The 22312-nt window shown below is 42.5% G+C and overlaps 3 protein-coding genes across 5 annotated transcripts; all 3 read right to left on the bottom strand.

Moving 5' to 3' along the window:
- Positions 1 to 115: 115 nt before the first annotated feature.
- On the bottom strand, positions 116 to 11158 carry dnajc21 (DnaJ heat shock protein family (Hsp40) member C21). The gene is made up of 12 exons (XM_055864094.1): positions 10767 to 11158; positions 10375 to 10468; positions 9857 to 9980; positions 5950 to 6078; positions 5058 to 5186; positions 4496 to 4668; positions 4139 to 4275; positions 3746 to 3839; positions 3385 to 3531; positions 1883 to 2152; positions 1559 to 1649; positions 116 to 1308 (listed from the first exon to the last, which is right to left on the bottom strand). The coding sequence occupies exons 1-12, from the start codon at positions 10861 to 10863 to the stop codon at positions 1150 to 1152; spliced, it is 1644 nt and encodes a 547-aa protein (XP_055720069.1). The 5' UTR covers positions 10864 to 11158; the 3' UTR covers positions 116 to 1149.
- A 3569-nt stretch (positions 11159 to 14727) lies between these two features.
- Positions 14728 to 18881, bottom strand: bxdc2 (brix domain containing 2). The gene is made up of 9 exons (XM_055864090.1): positions 18711 to 18881; positions 18424 to 18535; positions 17092 to 17206; positions 16901 to 16950; positions 16519 to 16592; positions 16239 to 16289; positions 16002 to 16103; positions 15687 to 15815; positions 14728 to 15358 (listed from the first exon to the last, which is right to left on the bottom strand). Exons 1-9 carry the CDS (start codon positions 18852 to 18854, stop codon positions 15116 to 15118), a joined length of 1020 nt encoding a protein of 339 aa, XP_055720065.1. The 5' UTR covers positions 18855 to 18881; the 3' UTR covers positions 14728 to 15115.
- A 116-nt stretch (positions 18882 to 18997) lies between these two features.
- On the bottom strand, positions 18998 to 21612 carry rad1 (RAD1 homolog (S. pombe)). 3 transcript variants are annotated; one of them, XM_055864093.1, is made up of 6 exons: positions 21481 to 21612; positions 20862 to 21063; positions 20657 to 20765; positions 20160 to 20418; positions 19798 to 19896; positions 18998 to 19555 (listed from the first exon to the last, which is right to left on the bottom strand). In XM_055864093.1, exons 2-6 carry the CDS (start codon positions 21054 to 21056, stop codon positions 19384 to 19386), a joined length of 834 nt encoding a protein of 277 aa, XP_055720068.1. In that variant the 5' UTR covers positions 21057 to 21063; positions 21481 to 21612; the 3' UTR covers positions 18998 to 19383. The 3 variants fall into 3 exon arrangements, with proteins under 3 accessions (XP_055720068.1, XP_055720067.1, XP_055720066.1); XM_055864092.1 differs by lacking the exon at positions 21481 to 21612 and adding an exon at positions 21266 to 21474; XM_055864091.1 differs by lacking the exon at positions 21481 to 21612 and having other exon boundaries at positions 20862 to 21474.
- Positions 21613 to 22312: the final 700 nt, after the last annotated feature.

The raw sequence follows: 22312 nt of genomic DNA, 5'->3' as shown, positions 1-22312 counted from the left end.
ATTCATATGCGCTGGCTCTTTTCTCATCTTCTATTGCCCACTCACATTCCCCTTTATTTACATGTGAATTGTAATTATAAGTAGATTGAGAAACACTTCATAAATAGATTTGAAGTGAGCCATAAACACAAAACATTTATTCATCAGACATGGTGGCAAATTCAATGAAAAGTTAATTATATGCACAGCCTTAAACTTAGGCTCTGGGCTAATTAAGAACAAGGCCCTCGCACAGTTAAACCTCCCAATTCACTGCTTTGACTAGGTTTCTATTTTAATAAAAATTAAAACCTGACAAAGATCTGTTTGGGATGGAAACGTTGTCAATAAAGCTGTGAATTGGGAGCTTTAACAGCGAGGGCCTTGTTCTTTACAGGCAAATTCAATGAAACGTGTCAGTGTTTATGCAGAATCTTTTTTTTTTATAAGAAAGTGGAAGCTTTAACACGGGGTCAGATTGTTATTTGAATAAATATAGCGTTGAGTGAGCAGCAGCATCACAATACCGTTCAAAACAGGAATAATGTCCAGTTGCTTAATGTCCCTGACCAGAACGGCTGCAAAACTTCCAAGGATCAGTCGACACAAAATGGACGTTGTTGACACAACGCTGAATTGTGCAGCATGTACTTCTGAGCAGGTACAGTGGCAGCACCTCTAACATGGTCATATTGGAAGGGTGGAATAGATATCAGTTGGACTTGGCTCACTTCCTGACATTATCTGTAGGGGGCAACCCTGAGACAGACCTCCAGACACAGAGGGTGTGGAGGTTGGCCAGACAGAAACATCCCCTACAACTCCTTTATCCAGTCTAGCCCGGAGGTCTCAGATCTGTTTGTGCTGCAAAGCCAACTGCTATGGTCATTTGGCATGACAACGACAATAAGAGTTGGCTACGCAGGATCACCAGGCAACGGCCAGTCCTCCATGACTGGACGTATTGATTGTTTTCTAACATGCAAAAACCTAAAAACAGCAACCAGACAGTCTTCAACTCCTTTTCAGACAATCTTTAACGTTTTTTTAAAATTCCAGGCCTTCAATACCATGAGTGGCCTCCTATAATATCTAGTAAGACAGTAGACAGTCGTCCATCTCTACAGCCCAGTGGCTAGTGTTAGTCTTTGGCCCCTCCTGTATCCCCCATCATCTATTCTTCCTCTTATCCTTCTTGCTCTTGCCCGTGGCGGGTGCACTGTCACCGTGTGACACGGCTGTAGCGTGTCCTGTTGTCTTCAGGTGGTCAAACAGTTTGTTCCTGGTAGAGAACTCATAGTGACAGGTCACACAGCGCAGGTTCAGCTCCTTCGGGGAGTTAAAAGACAGTGGAATGGTTCATTAATGAACTCATAATCGTGTAACAACAAAACACCTGTGGATACTTTTAAACAGGCCATTTTGACTCAGGTCGATGAGAAATGCATTTAAGCAGCCTCAAACAAGGTAATGAAATCATTGTATTACATTTCAATTAAGGGCACTAAGTTCTGGTTAATACAAACCCCTCCTGGATTGATTAATCAATTAAGGACCGGTAGCTGTGGCTGGTACAAACCTCTGCTCCTCCTTTCTCCACACCTTCCTGTGGTTGGACATTCTTTCTGCTCTCCTTCCCTCCATTCTTCTTCCCCTTAGTCTTTCCAGAGCTGATAAAGATGTGTTTTAAGTTACAAGTCAGAATGCATGAATATACCTGTGTAGTGGCTAATGATTATATCAGCACTGCTCTAGCATGGTCCCAAGTCGCTTTGCCGTCTTGCCAACTCAAGACAGCACAAACTGATCTAGGACCAGGCTAGTGATGCATTGCTTTATCCTAAATACTGTCAATTCCATCCTGTCACTAGTTTTGATAGAAGATGGGGGCAGGTCAGTTCACCTCTTTGGTTCTGTGGCTGTGAGGTCTTCCTCCTGCTGTCCGTCTTCTGTTGGGTCCTCACAGGGTTTGTCCACAGCTGCCTGCTGGGGCTCTGAGGCAGGCTGGGGGTCCTCTGCCTCACCGCTGGTCTGTGTTGATAGAGGGCTCTCTGGGCTATTGTCTGTGGGGGTGGAGGTGGGCTCTGGGGCCGCGTCCTTCTCTACTACCTCCTCGGTGGGGCTCCGCCCATTTTGCTGTTGTCTCTTTTTCTTCTTCTGCTTTTTAGACAGCCTGGACGTTGAAATGACGTTATTAAATCTACCACTGTTTACACAGTGTACAAAACATTAAGAACACCTGCTCTTTCCATGACAGACAGCCCAGGTGAAAGCTATGATCCCTTATTGATGTCACTTGTTTAACCCACTTGAAAATCTGTGTCTATGAAGGGGAGGAGACAGGTTAAGCTAACATATGGAATTGTTTTAAGATGGTCATACCCAAGGATCCTTTAGCCATTTTAGGACCCTTAAAAAAAAGTATTAAAAAAATTACATTGACATTTACATTTAAGTCATTTAGCAGACGCTCTTATCCAGAGCAACTTACAAATTGGAAAGTTCATACATATTCATCCTGGTCCCCCCGTGGGGAATGAACCCACAACCCTGGCGTTGCAAGTGCCATGCTCTACCAACTGAGCCACACGGGGCCGTGTTACTGCCGGAAACATTGAATTTGGCCTTACTGACATTAGCTCATAGAAACTCATTGAATTAGAGCTTCATACATGGATAAACAGATGGTTCCCAAAAAAATCTAAAAAGGAAGGATGTTCTGAAGTATCCGTTTTATATCCGAGAGATAAAAAAAGATCAGGAAACTTATATTAGACACTAAACTATCTCCATATATACTGCCATTCATTTTTAACTGGTGCCCGGCTAGTTTCAGACTAATCTCCAGAGGCTTGTGAGGATCCTAGAGCTCAACATGTGCATTTTGCTCTAGGACACCCACATGAACGTGTTTGTGAGACACTCCCCTTTCCATAGAGGGGTCATATTAGCATATAGGCCAAACTATTGGGGCGATACAGACAGAAGTTGGCAGATCGGCTGTACCGACTTCAGACGAGGCCTGTGACGGCTTGTGGAGGTCGTAGAGCAAAACCGAGAACACCGTGTTCGTGAGAGTCATCTTTCCATAGTTTGTACGACAAATCGTTCGGACACTACAGACGTTTTCTTGAGAAGACAGATTTTCGGGGGTGGGGGTCTCATGGTCTGACAAACACTGCTTCACCCTAGATGCCGAAGGGCAACATCGGCATTTGAGACGCAGCCCAAATATCCATCTTAAAAATCTCCATCAATGTGTGTCAGTGTTTGACTGCTATTTAGAGTGACTCATGTTCCTAATGTTTTGTACACTATTTCATAATGGCAAATTGTCCAATGACAACAGTAACATCCAGGTAGTTTCTCATATTTTAGATGGAGAAAATATATCTTTGAACTTACTTTTGTCTTGGTGCTTCTTCTAGTTCTTCATCCTCCTCTTCCCCATCCTCATCCTTCAGACCGAGGGTCTCATCCTCTTCTTCCAGTTGTTGCCGTAGTAATACCACCATCTCTCTATGTTTCTTTGATTTCTCATGATTCTTCATTCTGTGCAAAAAAAAAAGAACATGTTTTAGTGATGAACTGAACTCAGTCTTCCCTCAGGTAAACCGGGTTGTGTTCATTCGGCACCAAAAGGAAGAAAACTGACTAAGACTACCTGGATTTGACCAGTAAGAAATGTTCATTTTGTTTTTGCAATGCAGACTGCTTTGCAACGTTTTCCATTGTGTGCCCTAATGAACACGACCTCACTACTTACGCTTTGTCTGATTTGAAGGATTTGTCACATGCAGGGCAGTACAGGTCATCATAATAGTCATCCAGGAGTTCCTCGGTCTCATCTTTCTGTTCATCTGTGGAGAACAGATGTGTTACATGGAGACTGTTGTCGTGTATGAGAAGAACAACCACCACATAAACCAGTGTAAAACTCTTTGAGATCTGGTGGTAAAAGAACGCACCCCACAGTTAAATGTGACATGGCAAACTGCTAGAAATGCAGTCCCTTGTCATTACTACACAGGCAGAAGCTACAGTAGATTAAGATATGCCTGCTACTGTATGAAGAAATATCTAGCCCTTCCCAGAGTGAGTTGGTGTTTTCACAGTCTGAGACCAGAGTTACTATGCGAGAGGTCTGCTCTGTACTGACCCCCTCTTCCCTGGTCCTCCTCCTCGCTCTCTGACGCGTCTCCAAACTCCTTTCCGTACTGAGCCTCCATCTGCTGCAGCTCCTTCTCCATCTCAGACATGGCTACCCAGCTCTGCTCCTTGTAATCCTCCGCCAGTCTAGGAGAGGAGACAGAGGTCTGACATCTAGACAGGGGTCTGACATCTAGCATGTCTGAGTGGATCAGTTTAAGGCAAGGTTATTTTAACACAAGTATATAGATCAGTGATTCTGTGCAGTCCAACTGCAATGTAGTAAGCAACACTCGCTTGGCCTGTGAAAGCTTCTGTTTGTTGGAGAGGCATATGTTCTACATATCATATTTCTATGTGAACTCACTTGGCCTGGGACAGCTTTTGCTTGCGTCGTAGCTCCTCCACTTTCTTGGCCTTCTCAGCGTTCTGCTCCTCCACCAGCTTCTTGTGGACCTGCACCCTCTTGTCACGCTTACGCACAAACGCCACCAGTTGGCGCACTAGCTCGCTGCGCTCCTTCCTGGCCTTGTCTCGGACCTTAGAAGAAGAATACTTTATTCTTCTCAGATCTGTTGTGTTGAAGGAACGGGGCTGGTTCTATATCAAACGGCTCACATTTCATCGAAGTCTCACTTCCTAACATTTGTGAGCATAACAAAACATTCAGTTAGTTTTGCCAATCTTCAGTGGCTCATACCACACGTATGAACTACATATGCACTGACTGAATAGGAACACAGGCACTTAGAACACAATAGCCTTGCACGAGGGCACAACGGCAGGAGCTGAGTGTTCAGTTCCATTCCCATTTATGCTTCGTCCGGGCCCAGGGATTGAGCCAGCAACCTTCTGGCTGCTGGTCCACCTCTCTAAGGCTACTGCCTCACTGTAAGGGGTTAAAGGTCAAGAAGAAAACACAACAGTACCTTCTTGTTCTCTTTCTCCATGGCCCTCTTCTCCCAGCGGTTGGAGGCCTGCCTCGTGTCATAGTCCTCCTTCCAAGCAAACTTCTTCCGGGTGCAGAAGCTCTGCCAGTAGGCGTAGAAGAGATGAACCTGGGAGAGGAGGAAGCAGAGAGCTATAGACAATGACTACAGCTCAGGGAGCAGAGCGGTAGGTACAGTACAGGCCATGGTTATAGGCTTTAGTGTGGAGCTGCTAAACCATTGGGCAAACTACAGCCCTTGAAGGATTTCTATTTAATCTGTGCAGCCCTCCGTTGAATTTCGATATGTCAATGTGGACCTCGAGCCAAAAAGTTTGCCTATAGACACAGACAGTGTTTTATGAACTGGAGTCTATAATAAAAAGTTTGTCCACCCCTGTGCTAAACCATATGGTATTATATGATGTATCCATTTAATCAACGTATCTATCATCAACACAATGACTTAATGTTGTGATATAACCCAATGTGCAAAATGTCCAAATGGTAGAGACTGACCAGACAAATGTTATTTCACAGAAATCAACTGTCTAATAGTACCCAGAGAACCATTCTGAGATTAAGCGAGAACACAGAATGTAATACAGTAATCATGCTGAAGCATAGCCCAAACTGACATTACACAGATAGACACTGTTACTGCAAATTACAGCCCATGACTCTATTCACACCAGAACACTATCAGCATTGGTCAGAGGCTGAACACAAAAGTAGATGAAGTTTGTGCACCTTTCTGTGTGTGTGTGTGTGTGTGTGTGTGTGTGTGTGTGTGTGTGTGTGTGTGTGTGTGTGTGTGTGTGTGTGTATATATGTATATCTCTCTGTGTGTGTGTGTGTGTGTGTGTGTGGTGTTTAACAAGGGCAAACGTTACTGTGTCATAGTCACTCTGAGAGTCTCCAAACGAAGGGTACTCATCTTCCTCCTCGTCCTCCTCTTTACTGTGATCCATCTCTTCTGTAGTTATGGACTCAAACAGGTTTCTGTACACTGTGTAGAAACCCTGAGAAAAGGAGAGGGGAAACCACTTTTTACCTGGTTGTCCAATTGAAAAAACAGGGAGACCTAAAAGGATTGGATCCTCTATACAGCAAACAAATCCACATTTTCTCCACAGCAAACACTACACTAACGATAATTATTAGACTGTAGAGAAACCCCTTCTGTTCTACACGTGTGTTACATTTCTACATCCACACAGTGAGACATACTAGTACACGCTGTGACCTGGGAGGCCGAGTGTGGATTATTATGAAAGTAAGTAACACTACTCCTTCTGCTGGTAGAAAGTAACACTACTCCTTCTGCTGGTAGAAAGTAACACTACTCCTTCTGCTGGTAGAAAGTAACACTACTCCTTCTGCTGGTAGAAAGTAACACTACTCCTTCTGCTGGTAGAAAGTAACACTACTCCTTCTGCTGGTAGAAAGTAACACTACTCCTTCTGCTGGTAGAAAGTAACACTACTCCTTCTGCTGGTAGAAAGTAACACTACTCCTTCTGCTGGTAGAAAGTAACACTACTCCTTCTGCTGGTAGAAAGTAACACTACTCCTTCTGCTGGTAGAAAGTAACACTACTCCTTCTGCTGGTAGAAAGTAACACTACTCCTTCTGCTGGTAGAAAGTAACACTACTCCTTCTGCTGGTAGAAAGTAACACTACTCCTCTGCTGGTAGAAAGTAACACTACTCCTCTGCTGGTAGAAAGTAACACTACTCCTTCTGCTGGTAGAAAGTAACACTACTCCTTCTGCTGGTAGAAAGTAACACTACTCCTTCTGCTGGTAGAAAGTAACACTACTCCTTCTGCTGGTAGAAAGTAACACTACTCCTTCTGCTGGTAGAAAGTAACACTACTCCTTCTGCTGGTAGAAAGTAACACTACTCCTTCTGCTGGTAGAAAGTAACACTACTCCTTCTGCTGGTAGAAAGTAACACTACTCCTTCTGCTGGTAGAAAGTAACACTACTCCTTCTGCTGGTAGAAAGTAACACTACTCCTTCTGCTGGTAGAAAGTAACACTACTCCTTCTGCTGGTAGAAAGTAACACTACTCCTTCTGCTGGTAGAAAGTAACACTACTCCTTCTGCTGGTAGAAAGTAACACTACTCCTTCTGCTGGTAGAAAGTAACACTACTCCTTCTGCTGGTAGAAAGTAACACTACTCCTTCTGCTGGTAGAAAGTAACACTACTCCTTCTGCAGGTAGAAAGTAACACTACTCCTTCTGCAGGTAGAAAGTAACACTACTCCTTCTGCTGGTAGAAAGTAACACTACTCCTTCTGCTGGTAGAAAGTAACACTACTCCTTCTGCTGGTAGAAAGTAACACTACTCCTTCTGCTGGTAGAAAGTAACACTACTCCTTCTGCTGGTAGAAAGTAACACTACTCCTTCTGCTGGTAGAAAGTAACACTACTCCTTCTGCTGGTAGAAAGTAACACTACTCCTTCTGCTGGTAGAAAGTAACACTACTCCTTCTGCTGGTAGAAAGTAACACTACTCCTTCTGCTGGTAGAAAGTAACACTACTCCTTCTGCTGGTAGAAAGTAACACTACTCTTTTTGCTGGTAGAAAGTAACACTACTCTTTCTGCTGGTAGAAAGTGACACTACTCCTTCTGCTGGTAGAAAGTGACACTACTCCTTCTGCTGGTAGAAAGTAACACTACTCCTTCTGCTGGTAGAAAGTAACACTACTCCTTCTGCTGGTAGAAAGTAACACTACTCCTTCTGCTGGTAGAAAGTAACACTACTCCTTCTGCTGGTAGAAAGTAACACTACTCCTTCTGCTGGTAGAAAGTAACACTACTCCTTCTGCTGGTAGAAAGTAACACTATTCTTTCTGCTGGTAGAAAGTAACACTACTCCTTCTGCTGGTAGAAAGTAACACTACTCCTTCTGCTGGTAGAAAGTAACACTACTCCTTCTGCTGGTAGAAAGTAACACTACTCCTTCTGCTGGTAGAAAGTAACACTACTCCTTCTGCTGGTAGAAAGTAACACTACTCCTTCTGCTGGTAGAAAGTAACACTACTCCTTCTGCTGGTAGAAAGTAACACTACTCCTTCTGCTGGTAGAAAGTAACACTACTCCTTCTGCTGGTAGAAAGTAACACTACTCCTTCTGCTGGTAGAAAGTAACACTACTCCTTCTGCTGGTAGAAAGTAACACTACTCCTTCTGCTGGTAGAAAGTAACACTACTCCTTCTGCTGGTAGAAAGTAACACTACTCCTTCTGCTGGTAGAAAGTAACACTACTCCTTCTGCTGGTAGAAAGTAACACTACTCCTTCTGCTGGTAGAAAGTAACACTACTCCTTCTGCTGGTAGAAAGTAACACTACTCCTTCTGCTGGTAGAAAGTAACACTACTCCTTCTGCTGGTAGAAAGTAACACTACTCCTTCTGCTGGTAGAAAGTAACACTACTCCTTCTGCTGGTAGAAAGTAACACTACTCCTTCTGCTGGTAGAAAGTAACACTACTCCTTCTGCTGGTAGAAAGTAACACTACTCCTTCTGCTGGTAGAAAGTAACACTACTCCTTCTGCTGGTAGAAAGTAACACTACTCCTTCTGCTGGTAGAAAGTAACACTACTCCTTCTGCTGGTAGAAAGTAACACTACTCCTTCTGCTGGTAGAAAGTAACACTACTCCTTCTGCTGGTAGAAAGTAACACTACTCCTTCTGCTGGTAGAAAGTAACACTACTCCTTCTGCTGGTAGAAAGTAACACTACTCCTTCTGCTGGTAGAAAGTAACACTACTCCTTCTGCTGGTAGAAAGTAACACTACTCCTTCTGCTGGTAGAAAGTAACACTACTCCTTCTGCTGGTAGAAAGTAACACTACTCCTTCTGCTGATAGAAAGTAACACTACTCCTTCTGCTGGTAGAAAGTAACACTACTCCTTCTGCTGGTAGAAAGTAATACTACTCCTTCTGCTGGTAGAAAGTAACACTACTCCTTCTGCTGGTAGAAAGTAACACTACTCCTTCTGCTGGTAGAAAGTAACACTACTCCTCTGCTGGTAGAAAGTAACACTACTCCTCTGCTGGTAGAAAGTAACACTACTCTGCAGCCCTCTGCTGGTAGAAAGTAACACTACTCTGCAGCCCTCTGCTGGTAGAAAGTAACACTACTCTGCAGCCCTCTGCTGGTAGAAAGTAACACTACTCTGCAGCCCTCTGCTGGTAGAAAGTAACACTACTCTGCAGCCCTCTGCTGGTAGAAAGTAACACTACTCTGCAGCCCTCTGCTGGTAGAAAGTAACACTACTCTGCAGCCCTCTGCTGGTAGAAAGTAACACTACTCTGCAGCCCTCTGCTGGTAGAAAGTAACACTACTCTGCAGCCCTCTGCTGGTAGAAAGTAACACTACTCTGCAGCCCTCTGCTGGTAGAAAGTAACACTACTCTGCAGCCCTCTGCTGGTAGAAAGTAACACTACTCTGCAGCCCTCTGCTGGTAGAAAGTAACACTACTCTGCAGCCCTCTGCTGGTAGAAAGTAACACTACTCTGCAGCCCTCTGCTGGTAGAAAGTAACACTACTCTGCAGCCCTCTGCTGGTAGAAAGTAACACTACTCTGCAGCCCTCTGCTGGTAGAAAGTAACACTACTCTGCAGCCCTCTGCTGGTAGAAAGTAACACTACTCTGCAGCCCTCTGCTGGTAGAAAGTAACAGGGATGGGCAACTAATGGGGTTGGGGTCCACAAAGAATCTGAACTCACTAGGGGACGCAGTTGCTCCCCACGACAGAGATGCTCCCTCCCTGACTGTCACACTCACCTCCTCATCATCCCCGTAACCAGAGTAACAGGTGACAGTGAAGAACTGGACAAGGTCAACACTTTCATCAGCATACTCCCCGCTGACCCCACCTTTAAGGAGAGCCTCTCTGTGGTTATCATACCTGGAGACAGGAGTCGAGAGGCGGGAAGCACAGTATTAGCATTACTATAGCTCTCCACTCTTTCTAAATGAGCGTTTCCCCAATTCCTTGCATTCTCTCCTCCTTAAAATGCATTGGAGGAAAAGGTCCAAGGGCTAGAACCTTGGACCATCTTTGTCAAGGAGACGAGGGGACAATGCAAGGAATCAAGGTTAAGACAAAGAGCTGTGCTGGTCACTAATATTAACTTATTTCCATACAAAGTCCTGGCCTTAAAAAGTTAAATCTCATAAAGGAAGAAATTCCAGCACACTGGTCATCTTGGATACGCCAAACAATTGAATGGATCTCACACCAACATCTCAGTCAAAAGATGTTTACTACTTTGGATAATGAGGATGAAGTTGTTTCTCACCAGGCTCTCTCCTGTGGGTCGCTCAGGACTTCATAGGCTGCCTGGATCAGTTTGAACTGCTCAGCTGCCTCATCTGCACTGTCCAAGTTCTTATCTGGAAATGGAATTAAGATGTTCAACAAATAATACCTTTAGAAGATAAACATAATATTTTTTGGTGGAGAGAGAACGTCAAAGACACCAGTTGCAAAAACAGTGCGAACTAACTGGTGGTAGTTAACTAACGTTACTAATAGCTATCTTGTTCTACTTGTCAGTCTCCCACACCGATTACAGTTTAGCTAGCAATGGGGGAAACTGGCCGTGGCCTCTCTGATCAGTGAGCTAACAGCTAACGTTAGCTGGCTAATGTAGCTAGCAAGTTAAATACACGGCAACAAGGTTTACTGTACCTGGATGCCATCTCAGGGCTAATTTCCGATATACCTTCTTCATATCATCATCAGTCGCGTCCCTTTTGACACCCAACACCTCGTAATGACACTTCATTTTGAGTTGAGCTGGTTCAGCTAGCTGAAATCCACACGATTTGGCCTGTTGCTAATGTTAGCTAGCTAAAAGGCTAAGCTAACAGCCTTCCCTGTCCTCAAAACAGGACAACTCTGTACAACAGTAACCGAAAGTTATGAATAACAGTGGACAGATCTACAAATAAATGTTATATTCATTCTACTTAAAAATGCATAGTTTGTCCTTGTATCTCAGCTTGAAAAACACCGCACATCGTGGACTCGCGTCAATACTAACGGTGACTACGCGCTTAAATATGACGTAATTTATCATGGACAGTCTTTTCGTAAAGAAAAGGGTCAGAAAGAAAATTGTTGTAAGCTTGATTTCTGTTGATTGTGAATATGACAAAAAAATTGTTGTGAAACTGACAGCAACAATTCTTAACATTTTAAATCCACCTTGATGTGCTTTTGCAGAGGCAGCAGCTTTTCTTAACAAAACAAAACACTGATAGACAAGAACAGTCACACAAATCATGTGTGTGTGTCCTCACAGACAGTCGCAGCCTTTCCATGAGATGTTTAATTTTTTTAAAGTAAATGTTGATGTTTGCTTGAGTAACTGGAGATGGGAGTTGCATGTAATCATGGCTCTGTATAATACTGTGTGGTTTCTTAAACCTTTTTTAACTAGGCAAGTTAGTTAAGAACAAATTCTTATTTTCAATGACGGCCTAGGAACAGTGGGTTAACTGTCTTGTTCAGGGACAGATCAACAGATTTTACCTAGTCAGCTCAGGGATTCAATCTTGCAACCTTTTGCTTCATAGTCCAATGCTCTCACCAGTAGACTACCTGCCGCCCCAGACAGACTGAAATGTTGGTGTTGCAGTGAATTCGTTTTGAACTTGGGAAATGTGAAGAGACCCCTGGTGGCATGTCTTGTGGGCTATGTCTGGGTGTCTGAGCTGAATGTTTATGCAGACAATCTGGAATTTTCATTACAGTAATACTTCCCAAAAACTAGAAGAGAAGCGATTAATCTCTCGTCAACCCTCAACCAGGAAAGACAGGCATACATGTTGTTCATGTTAGTTTGTTATGTGCAATTAAGGCCAAGGTGTGCTGCTCTGTTCTGAGCCAGCTGCAGCTTTGATAGGTCTTTCTTTGCTGCACTTGACCATATTAACTAGACAGAAATCAAGATGGGACAAGACCAGAGGCTGAACAACTAGTAGAGTTCATTTTTCTGTAAAAACACAGAAAATATTTTAATAACAGACAGACCCTTCCCCAACTGCACAACAACTTTGTCAATATGACTTGACCATGATAATTGACCGTCCAATGTTATATCTAGGAGTTTATCTTCCTCAACACTCACACCCTTTATACACAACTCCAGTTGAGGTTTAGGTCCAAATGTAATGCTTTTAGTTGTAGATGTTTTAAAGACCCGTTTATTATGAATCACCCATTCTGATACTGACTGTACTCCTTATTTAGAATTTCAGGGAGGTCACTGGCTTTGGGTGCCGACATGTGTGTAATCAACCACATACAGTGCATTCGGAAAGTAGTCAGACCCCTTCACCTTTTCCACATTTTGTTTTGTTACAGCCTTATTCTAAGGATCAGCATGGCGGCAGGTAGCCTAGCGGTTCGAGCGTTGGGCCAGTAACCGAAAGGTTGCTAGATTGAATCCACGACCTGACAAGGTAAAATTCTGTCGTTCTACCCCTGAACACTGTTCTTAGGCCAAATAAGAATTTGTTCTTAACTGGCATGCCTGTTTAAATACATTTGAAAATGGATAAAATATTTTTTCTCATCAATCTACACACAATATCCCATAATGACAAAATAAATAAAAAATGTTTTTTATATTTGCACATTCATAAAAAATGTTTTTATAATTATTTACTTAAAAAATCTGATCCTTTGCTATGAGACTCGAAATTGAGCTCAGGTACACCCTGTTTCCATTGATCATCCTTGAGAAGTTTGTACAACTTGATTGGAGTCCACCTGTGGTAAATCCAATTGATTAGACATGATTTGGAAAGGCATACACCTGTTTATACATGGTCCCACAGTTCACAGGCGACGTCAGAGCAAAAACCAAGCCATGAGGTCAAAGAAACTGTTCGTAGAGCACCGAGACATGATTGTGTCGAGGGACATATATGGGGAAGGGTACCAAAAAATGTGTGCAGCATTGAAGGTCCCCAAGATCACAGTGGCCTCAATCATTCTGAAATGGAACCACCAAGACTCTTCCTAGAGCTGGCCACCCGGCCAAACTGAGCAATCGGGAGAGAAGGGCATTGGTCACGAAGGTGACCAAGAACCCGATGGTCACTCTGACAGAGCTCCAGAGTTCCTCTGTGGAGATGGGAGAACCTTCCAGAAGGACAACTGCAGCACTCCACCAATCAGACCTTTATGGTAGAGTGGCTACACGAGAGCCACTCCTCAGTAAAAAGCACATGACAGCCCACTTGGAGTTTGACAAAAGGCACCTAAAGACTCTCAGACCATGAGAAACAATATACTCTGGTCTGATAAAAGCAACATTGAACTCTTTGGCCTGAATGCAAAACATTACATCAGGAGGAAACCTGGCACCATCACTACGGTGTATCATGCTGGTGACAGCATCATGCTGTGGGAATGTTTTTCAGTGGAAGGGACTGGGAGACTAGTCAGGATCGAGGGAAAGATGAATGGAGAAAGTGCAGAGATCCTTGATGAAAACCTGCTCCAGAGTGCTCAGGAACTCAGACTGGGGTGAAGGTTCACCTTCCAACAGGACAACAACCCTAAGCACACAGCCAAGATAATGCAGGAGTTGCTTCAGGCTTCAAGTCTCAATGTCCTTGAGTAGCCCAAACAGAGGCCAGACTTGAACCCAATCAAACATCTCTGGAGAGACCTGAAAATAGCTGTGCAGCGATGCTCCCCATCCAACCTGACAGAGTTTGAGAGGATCTGCAGAGAATGGGAGAAACTCCCCAAATACAGGTGTGCCAAGGCTGAAGACTTGAGGCTGTAATCATTGCCAAAGGTGCTTCAAAGTACTGAGTAAAGGGTCTGAATACTTATGTAAATGTGATATTTTAGTTCTTACTTTGTCATTATGGGGTATTGTGTGTAGATTGATGAGGGGAGAAAAAAACGATTTAATACATTTTAGAACAAGACTAATGTAACAAAATGTGGAAAAAGTCAAGGGGTCTGAATACACTTTACATTCATTCTAGCTTTGTGTAAGTAATTTGTAAAAATGTCAAATCGAGAAAAGTAACCACCCTGTATGTATCTGATGTTGGAGAAGCTTTCACTGATAAACACTAGGTTATTGGCTAATAACTCTCCATGTGATTGCAGGTGATGTAAAGCCATAGCAAGTGAGTTTCTTCAATAAAGAAATGTATGCTCAAAGGCTGCACTAAAATCTAACAATACAGCTCCAACTATCTTATTATGCATTTCTTTTAACCAATCATCTGAAGTCTGAGTCAGTGCAGTACAAGTTCAGTGGCCTTCTCTACTGTATATGAATGCTGAAAGTCAGTTAACTTCTCTGAAAAACAGCCTTGTATTTTATCAATTTTTTTCAGTTTACTAAGAGCAGGCAGCAAACTGAATGGGTTTTTAGGCAGTGGAATGACTCGCTTCCTTCTATGCCTGTGGACATACTCCTTTAGGCTTTGGTGAAAAAAAGCAGAGCTGGCAACATCTCTGTTAAGCGTTTTGACATGGATATTATAACTATATTAGATTTGCTATCAATATTGACAAGGCTGGTCTACTAAGGCCTACTAACGCAGGCATCAAGTCAAAGGAGATCCAGTCATCGGTAAATCAAACTGACATCTTCAGGAATGATCAGGAGAAATAAACACTAAATCGAGACTTTATTTCATAACTGTAAGAAAAGCTGGAGCATAACAGAAGATACAAAGCTGCTTTAGTACTTTTTTTTGCAGCAAAAAAAAAAAAAATTCAACACATAAATGACGTATTCTGAGATGGCCCTTCACAGGCTGCAGACTTGATGGCCGACTCAATCCTCCCAGTTTATGGCCAAACAAATGTCCTAATTTGTCTTTTCCCGATTCCTTCTAAACGCATTGGAGAAGATTCTAGGTCACTCCCTTCAAACTTCTCGTTTGAGTTTTGAAAATTAAAGACATGGAATTGAGGAAAGACAAATTGACAAAGAAACAATGTAATCACTTCCCAGATGACTTCTAGAAGACCCAACAAATCAACCAGTCTCTAGCCTAACGCTTCTGCATCCTCTGTCGTTTGAAAGCCTTGTGTTTGTTCTTCTTCACTACTTTAGCTGCAGGAGCCTCCAGCTCAATGTGGACTGGCCTCTCCTCAGCCGGCGTGACAAACACGTCATCTGTCACGTCCCTGGTCACCACCTCCTTGTTCTCCGTCCTCTTCAGCTTCTGGAGCTCCTTGACCATCTGTCTCTCCCCCAGCCTGGAGGCGGTGGCCATACGGATCACACGCCGGCGCTAAGGGGAGATAGAGACAACAATGAATTACTCTGGGACAGTGATTAGTTATGGTCTTCCTAGTCTCAATATAAGTGATCAGACGCCCGGTGCTGTGGGGAGACAGAACAACAATGAACTAATCTGATCTAGAAAAGTGTAACCATAATAATTCAAGACTGCCCCATCACCAACAGTACAAGGTGTGACTAAGTGATCACAGTCACCAGTACTGTTGGGGAGGGGAGACAGCTTTAGTTCATTGTTGTTCTATGCCTACTGAAGATAAAGGTTTGATCTACCAGTGATGTAGGGAGGGGAGTCCACTAGGAATCAAATGAAATATTACCGTGTTCGGAGACTCGAAGTGTGGGTTCTCGAAGAGTGTGGGGCCGCCGAAGCTCCCCTGGAATATTTTGATGAGGTTCAGGACGAAGCGAGGTCCAATTTCTACCATCGATGCATCTTCCTCAATGATCTGTGGGACACAGAAATAAGTCGAAACACATGTTGCACTAATAACGTTGGCCATTCAAGAACATTACTTCTAAATCAGGGAGTGTTTACAACACGCTGTTCGAAATGATCAGAGAATATATTATATTCCACATACATTGGACCACCTACTGTATAATGGAAAGGGGAGCAAGTTAGTTAAACTCACCTGATAGTTTCTGAACCATATCCTGTTGTCTGTTATGGTGAACGTGAAGACATGGTCCACAAAGGGCTGGCTCCTGGGGTGGTACTGGGGAGTTGAAAATGTCTACAAAAAAACAACGCAAAAACTCACTTCTGAACAGATCACAGCGTCACAAGAAAAGCAAAACAACTAATAAATGGTAATTGCATTGTAATTTTTGGGACCAAATATTTTTGCTGTAATGATAACGAAACTAACCTGGATAAAGAGCTCCTTCAGCAGTGCATAATGAGGCTCCTTGTCAAATTGCTGTTGGGTTGAAAATAAATAGAAACATGAATTCATTAAACAGTATCCCCGTACAACTTGTTGGTGAGGCCCATATGAAGTCAGTTTCAAGAGTATTCTGTAACACTATGGGGTGGTGTCCCAGACTCCGATTAGGATATTCTCAAAGTATTTTGCATTTTAATCCAGGACTAGGCATAAATCTGTGTCGGGGAATTATGTTGCCGTTGACTGAAACCGCAATACTCACAGGATCAAACGACAGCAGTGGTCTGGAACCCTTCAGACAGTTCCCTGTCATTTTGAGTTCGGCGAGTGTGTGGACTACAGGAAGATTAAAAGAGTGAAAAATTATGAAGCTGTAGCCCGTGGTCATTATTCTATTCCATCATAGTCATTCAGCAAACACTCTTATCCAGAGCAATCGGGGTTTAAGTGCATTGTTCAAGGACAGAGATTTTTCATATGGTCAACTCAGGGATTTCGGTTACTGGCCCAACACTCTGAAACACTAGGCTACCTGCCGCTATTTGATACCAACAGCTGTTTAACCACGGTTACCTGATTGAGACAAATGCAAAACGTAGTCTATTCATGTCATTTCACACACAAACTCAGGCGATGACACTTACCATTCTGAACCAAGAACTTTGCAGATGGTCCGTGGGGAACATTTGCAAACCTATACAAAAAGAAAGTGACTGAAATCATTACATTTTAAAGGTGACGTTTTCATAGACATGTCAAGTGACAGGAAGCCATGTCAGGGGACAGGAATAGAATGCTTTTGTGGAGAGGATTTGTTGTTAACGTCAACACTCACCACATATAGAGATCTTGCTTCTTCTTTGCTTCAAAGAATATGCATTTGTTGCAGTTCTTGATTTCACACACCTCGTTTATGACGAAGAGTTTGTCCTTTCTGTCCATTTTTGTGTCTGTAAGAGTAAGGTCAAGTCTCCTGGGTTATACCCAACTACATACCTTGATCAATATCACCAAAACACTGAAATAAGAAAATACAAACATGTAAAAAGGAACAAACTGAACCAGTATTTGGGCAAAGGAGGAGATTAATTTATGAAGTATTCTGTAGGCCAGTTAGCTACCATTCATTTCCCCATTAGACAGCTCTGCAAGCATCATCCCAAAGTATGTTCTATACTCACCAAATATGGAGTTTGGCAGAGCAACTGTAGTCATGACCCTGTATGCAAATTCCCAAATAGGTCTTAATAATAATTTTTAAAAAGTACAAGCAAACCGAAAACATTTGTTTGGATAGTATCTAGCATTTTTGACCAAGTACGCAGGCGCCAAATCCACCTCGTCGGCACCTCCAATAAAATCCCTCATTACTGTCACACACAGGTTGGCTTAGCCTTTGATCATGTCTCAGTTCCATTACACATAAGTCATTGAACAAAAGCGTCTTCTGTACGGGGAGTTTTGTTAAGATCCCTGACGCTCAGTCTGAACATTAACACACATTACATCAAAACACCTTTATAGGGTTAGTGTTACTACACATCCATGTTACAGAACGTGTTTACGGAAGGGACCACCTGTGCTAATTTAGCATGCTCTTAACACCTGTACGTAACGGAAGACCACCAAAAATATTGTTGGCTGCAACTGTGATCAAGCCGGTTAAAACAGTGTACAGTAAGTGTATATTTACCATTTGTGAAATTATTTTGATGTTATTTGAAAGTAAAGGGCTTTGTGTTTCTACAACCGTAACGCAATTTTGAAACAATTCACGTTTCAATCATTCTGATTGGCTGAGCATGGCTCCCCAGTGTGTGGTCCTTGCGCCTAAGTAGATGGGCATATGCCCTCCCAGGCCCACAAATCCCTTCCCAGTCACGTGAAATCCATAGATTAAGGCCTAATGAATGTATTTCAATTGACTGATTTCCTTATATTAACTGTAACTCAGTAAAATCATTGAAATTGTTGCGTTTATATTTTTGTTCAGTATACATACCATGTGTGACCGGAGTCCATTTTGTTTGTTGCTCAGCGAAACTCCATATTTGATGAGTAATGAACCTATTTTGACATTATAATGCTTGCAGTTGCAAACTAGGCTAGAGAAGAGACTCGTGATATCCATCGTCTCCACTGCTCACATACTGGTACAGGAACAAACCTGCTTTCGTGTGTGGCATCATTGTCCTGAGGTCCTGCATCAAATGTCGTGTTCTATAGTCGATGCCCCTTGAAGAGAATACAAGAACTCGCTCTTTGTTTCTCCACTTACCCTGGAAATCAAAATCCAATTCATCAACACTTTGTTTCATAGACGATCTCTAGTCATGTAACATTAGTCCATGTTGTTGTCGCTGTTTATTTACAAGACAGACAAATATGTAACGTTTGCTAGCTAACTTTACAAGTCAAATTACTGGCTAGCAATTTCATATTTGACACACTTACCATTGACACGGGTGCTGGGACGCTGATTTCCTTGTTCTGGTCCGTCTCTGTATTTCGGGGTTCATTTCCATTTTCTACTAATTTAACTTTCTTTGCTTTTCCACCTGGACCCTTTCCTCCACGTTTTCTCTTGAGCGCCGACATTTTGATTTCTGACACGCAGTCTCAGAACCGGAGGAACAGAGCGAGGGCAACACACGTGCGAGCAGGACAAACATTTAAAACAGACGCCACCTGGCGCCGCGGAGTTGTATTCCGATAACAGACAAGATGCTGCTAGTCGAACGTGGTAGCGCCAGTTTTACATTTATTGTCAATAATAATATGTTCAAATATTTATCAAAAGTGAAGGAATATTTTGATTATACAAATATTGTTTCAAGTTCCTTGTAAACTTCCAAACAATGGGAGAGCAGCATTAATTCACTGAAAACAAACCAAACAACTAATTGAGAAAAACTATTAGCAATGAATCATTTTCACTTTAAATTGAACATGTACCAGAGCCAACAGTATTTACAAATAACACAGTCAAGGAATACAATACAAATAACACAGCCAAGGAATACAATACAAATAACAGGGCCAAGTGAAAAAAGCCAAGTTTTGCTTTAGAATAACATCTAAAACACTTGAGCCTCGTATTCTTGTACAAAAAATATTCCTATTCTCCCTAATCCTCTTCCTCATCCGGACAGCAGTAGTATTCCACAAAGCAGATCTGTCCATCATCATTCCTGACCAAGTACTGCAAAGACAGGAACCCTCTGCAGTCTGTCCTCACCGAGACCTTACAGGATAGAGCCAAGGCCTTGGTGGACGGCTTCAGTAGAGACATCTTGTACCTGACAAAGAGGACATCAGCAAAGTGACAATCCAGTTAGCATGTACTTCAAAACCATAATTATCCCAGTGAAAGCCATACCCTCAGAGTGGCCGACCAGCAAAAACATAAATAATTGTGTAAATGAATTCCATGTTCACGTGCACATTTCTTGATTTCTAGGAAATGCAGGAATCTGGAGTGCCACACTTCCCGAATATCCAAATACATGATGATAATACAGTCTATAGAAGATGAATGTACCTGTTAGTCTGAGTCTTTGTACACTGAAACAGCTCCATCATGTCAGAATCCTTTGGGTAATCATAATGGGCATTCCCAGAATTCCCAAAGGTAGACAACCTAAACATGAAAACAGATAAAGAGAAGGTTAACACTGGCACGATGATACTCTGCAACCATCATCCTGTAGCTGTAATGACCTCAGTACAACACCCAGCGAACTTGTCAAGAGTATCCAGCCTTTTGGTGGACGGACTGCTGCAGACAGAGACTACAGTTAAGAGTCCTTAATTCGCTACAATACAATGCCATTTTGAGATTTCCTTATTTAAAAAAAACACACAACACAATTTGTTTAGTAGAAAACAAAACAAGTATTGCACCTAAAGTATGGCTGACTGGGAGACATGGTGATCTGCAGGACCTCACTGGTCATGTCCAGCTCAGAGAAGGCCTCCTTCAGACTCTCTGACTGGAGGATGGCTTTATTAGTCACATTGGTGCTGCAGAACTCAAAGTCTATGGGCTCCTCTGGCTCCTGGGTGTTGATCTTACACACCGTCACCACACCACCCTCCTCTAGGAACAGGGTCAGGGGGTAGCCGTAACCGTTGTAGCACATCCGCAAGGCAGTGGCCACTCCTTCAACAACAAAAAAGTAGACAAGACATGTTAGTTACTCCCAGTAGCTTTAATCATGTTTTTAGTTTCACATTTTTTTAATGAAAGGTGTGGCTGTGACTCTCCTAGAATAAAAAGCTGATGATTTTATTAACGTTAAAATAATGGCGTTTTGACCTGCAAAGTCTTCATCAGATTGTTTTGTAAATCACCCAGGAGAAATCTTAAAGGATATCAAGAAGACAGTCTACTCCATTACCTGGTACTGTGCTTCCCCCGAAGATGGTGAGACAGTCCAGAAGAACGGTCAGGTTGACCTGAAACCCCACTGAGTCCTCTCTGATGGTAAACTCTTGGAAGATCTCAGCCTGGAAAAGAATGACAACATTAACGAGACATGACAACACAGCCCATCTAAAGGTTAATGACTCAGAATTTGTGTACGTTGATATTCCTGCACTAACCTGAATGAAGGCATTGGCTTGCAGACATTTAGAGTCCTCCACAGTGACTTTCAACCCGTTTGGTGTGGCATTGAAAATGGCATGATCTTTGAAGGTGATGGCTTTCAAGATGTTGGACAGATTACGGACATTATCCAGACTAGCTACAAGGACGTAGTTATCACCTCCAGTCTGAGACTGAGTAGACAAGGGCATTTTCTATCTGAAATAAACAAAATTAACAAAAATCAAAGGAGGAAAGCAAACTACAGTAGCTAGCTAGATGATTGAAATCAAGATTAGCTAAAGTTAACATAGCTGGCTAGCCATTCTAGCTGTCAGCCCACTTCAGCCGGCTAACGTTACGATAAATCTGATCTGCCAGCGTTAACTTTATATAACCAGTAACGCTGTGTCACTCGTACACAATTGTCACTCGTTTTAGAAGATTAATCTTGATATATCAAAGTCTGTTGACGTTTTTGAAGAATCGCGCCATCTGAGATTTCTTAACAATACTTTACTTCCGGGTGTTCTTCTTCGGTGGTGCATGCCCTGTCAAGGCCAATTGCAATATAATTTAACGATTTCGCCCCTTCTGTTTGGAGGTGTTTAAACAACTTAGTTTCCCAGACAGTACCTTGTCCATTATTGAGGTGTGTATGCCTACACAAAAAGACACACATCGCAACCGGCCGCGACCGGGCGACCCAGCGGGTTTGGCCGGCTGGGATTTCCATGTCCCATCGCGCTCTAGCGACTCCTTGTGGCGGGCAGGGAAGCTGACTTAGATGGCTAGCTGTACAGCGTTTCCTCTAAAACATTAGTGCGCCTGGCTTCCGGGTTATTATTTTTTTAACCTTTATTTAACTAGGCAAGTCAATTAAGAACAAATTCTTATTTACGACTTCCTAGCAATAACGGTTAAGCAATCAGTGTGTCAAGCGATGGGACAAGACTTGTAACTACCAATTGGGTATAAGAAATTGTCGAGAAAAAGGGGTAAAAAGTACAAAAATAATGATAATAATAATACTTTAAAATACTACTTAAGTAGTTTTCTTGGGTATCTATACTTTACTATTTATATTTTTGACAACTTTTACTTCACTACAGTCCTAAAGAAAATAATGTACTTTTTACTCTATACATTTTCTATGACACCCAAAATTACTCGTTACATTTCGAAACGCTTATTAGCAGGCCAGGAACATTGTCAAATTCACGCTCCTTTCAAGAGAACATCCCTGGTCATGCCTACTGCCTCTAATCTGACGGACTCACTCGTTGGTAAAATATTGTGTAAATGTTGGGAGTGTGCCCCTGGCTACCCGTAATTCAGAAATTAACAAATACAATCGTTTGGTCTGCTTTTCTTAATATAAGGAATGTGAAATGATACTTAAGTATATTTACAACCAAATACTTTTACTCAAGTAGTATTTTACTGTGTGACTTTCACTTCAGTAGTT

This window comes from Salvelinus fontinalis, chromosome 2, assembly GCF_029448725.1.
Source record: "Salvelinus fontinalis isolate EN_2023a chromosome 2, ASM2944872v1, whole genome shotgun sequence".
Lineage (NCBI taxonomy): Eukaryota > Metazoa > Chordata > Actinopteri > Salmoniformes > Salmonidae > Salvelinus > Salvelinus fontinalis.
Note: the sequence above shows the minus strand (reverse complement) of the source record. Positions and strands in the feature narration are given on the sequence as shown.

Bases quoted from the DNA above. Each gene is read 5' to 3' on its own strand.
- dnajc21 (XM_055864094.1), bottom strand. From the start codon at position 10,863: ATGAAGTGTCATTACGAGGTGTTGGGTGTCAAAAGGGACGCGACTGAT. The intron at 9,981-10,374 runs GTGAGAAACAAC...TCCTGTCTCCAG, and splicing joins GACCCACAGGAGAGAGCCTG to GTATGATAACCACAGAGAGG. The intron at 5,187-5,949 runs GTAACGTTTGCC...CTCCTCTCCCAG, and splicing joins CTCAGAGTGACTATGACACA to GTTCATCTCTTCTACGCCTA.
- bxdc2 (XM_055864090.1), bottom strand. From the start codon at position 18,854: ATGTCGGCGCTCAAGAGAAAACGTGGAGGAAAGGGTCCAGGTGGAAAA. The intron at 16,593-16,900 runs GTAAGTGTCATC...ATCTTCCTGTAG, and splicing joins AAAGTTCTTGGTTCAGAATG to TCCACACACTCGCCGAACTC. The intron at 16,104-16,238 runs GTTAGTTTCGTT...GTTTTTTTGTAG, and splicing joins TGAAGGAGCTCTTTATCCAG to ACATTTTCAACTCCCCAGTA.
- rad1 (XM_055864093.1), bottom strand. From the start codon at position 21,056: ATGCCCTTGTCTACTCAGTCTCAGACTGGAGGTGATAACTACGTCCTT. The intron at 20,419-20,656 runs GTAATGGAGTAG...TTGTTGTTGAAG, and splicing joins CGGGGGAAGCACAGTACCAG to GAGTGGCCACTGCCTTGCGG. The intron at 19,556-19,797 runs GTACATTCATCT...CCTCTTTGTCAG, and splicing joins ACAAAGACTCAGACTAACAG to GTACAAGATGTCTCTACTGA.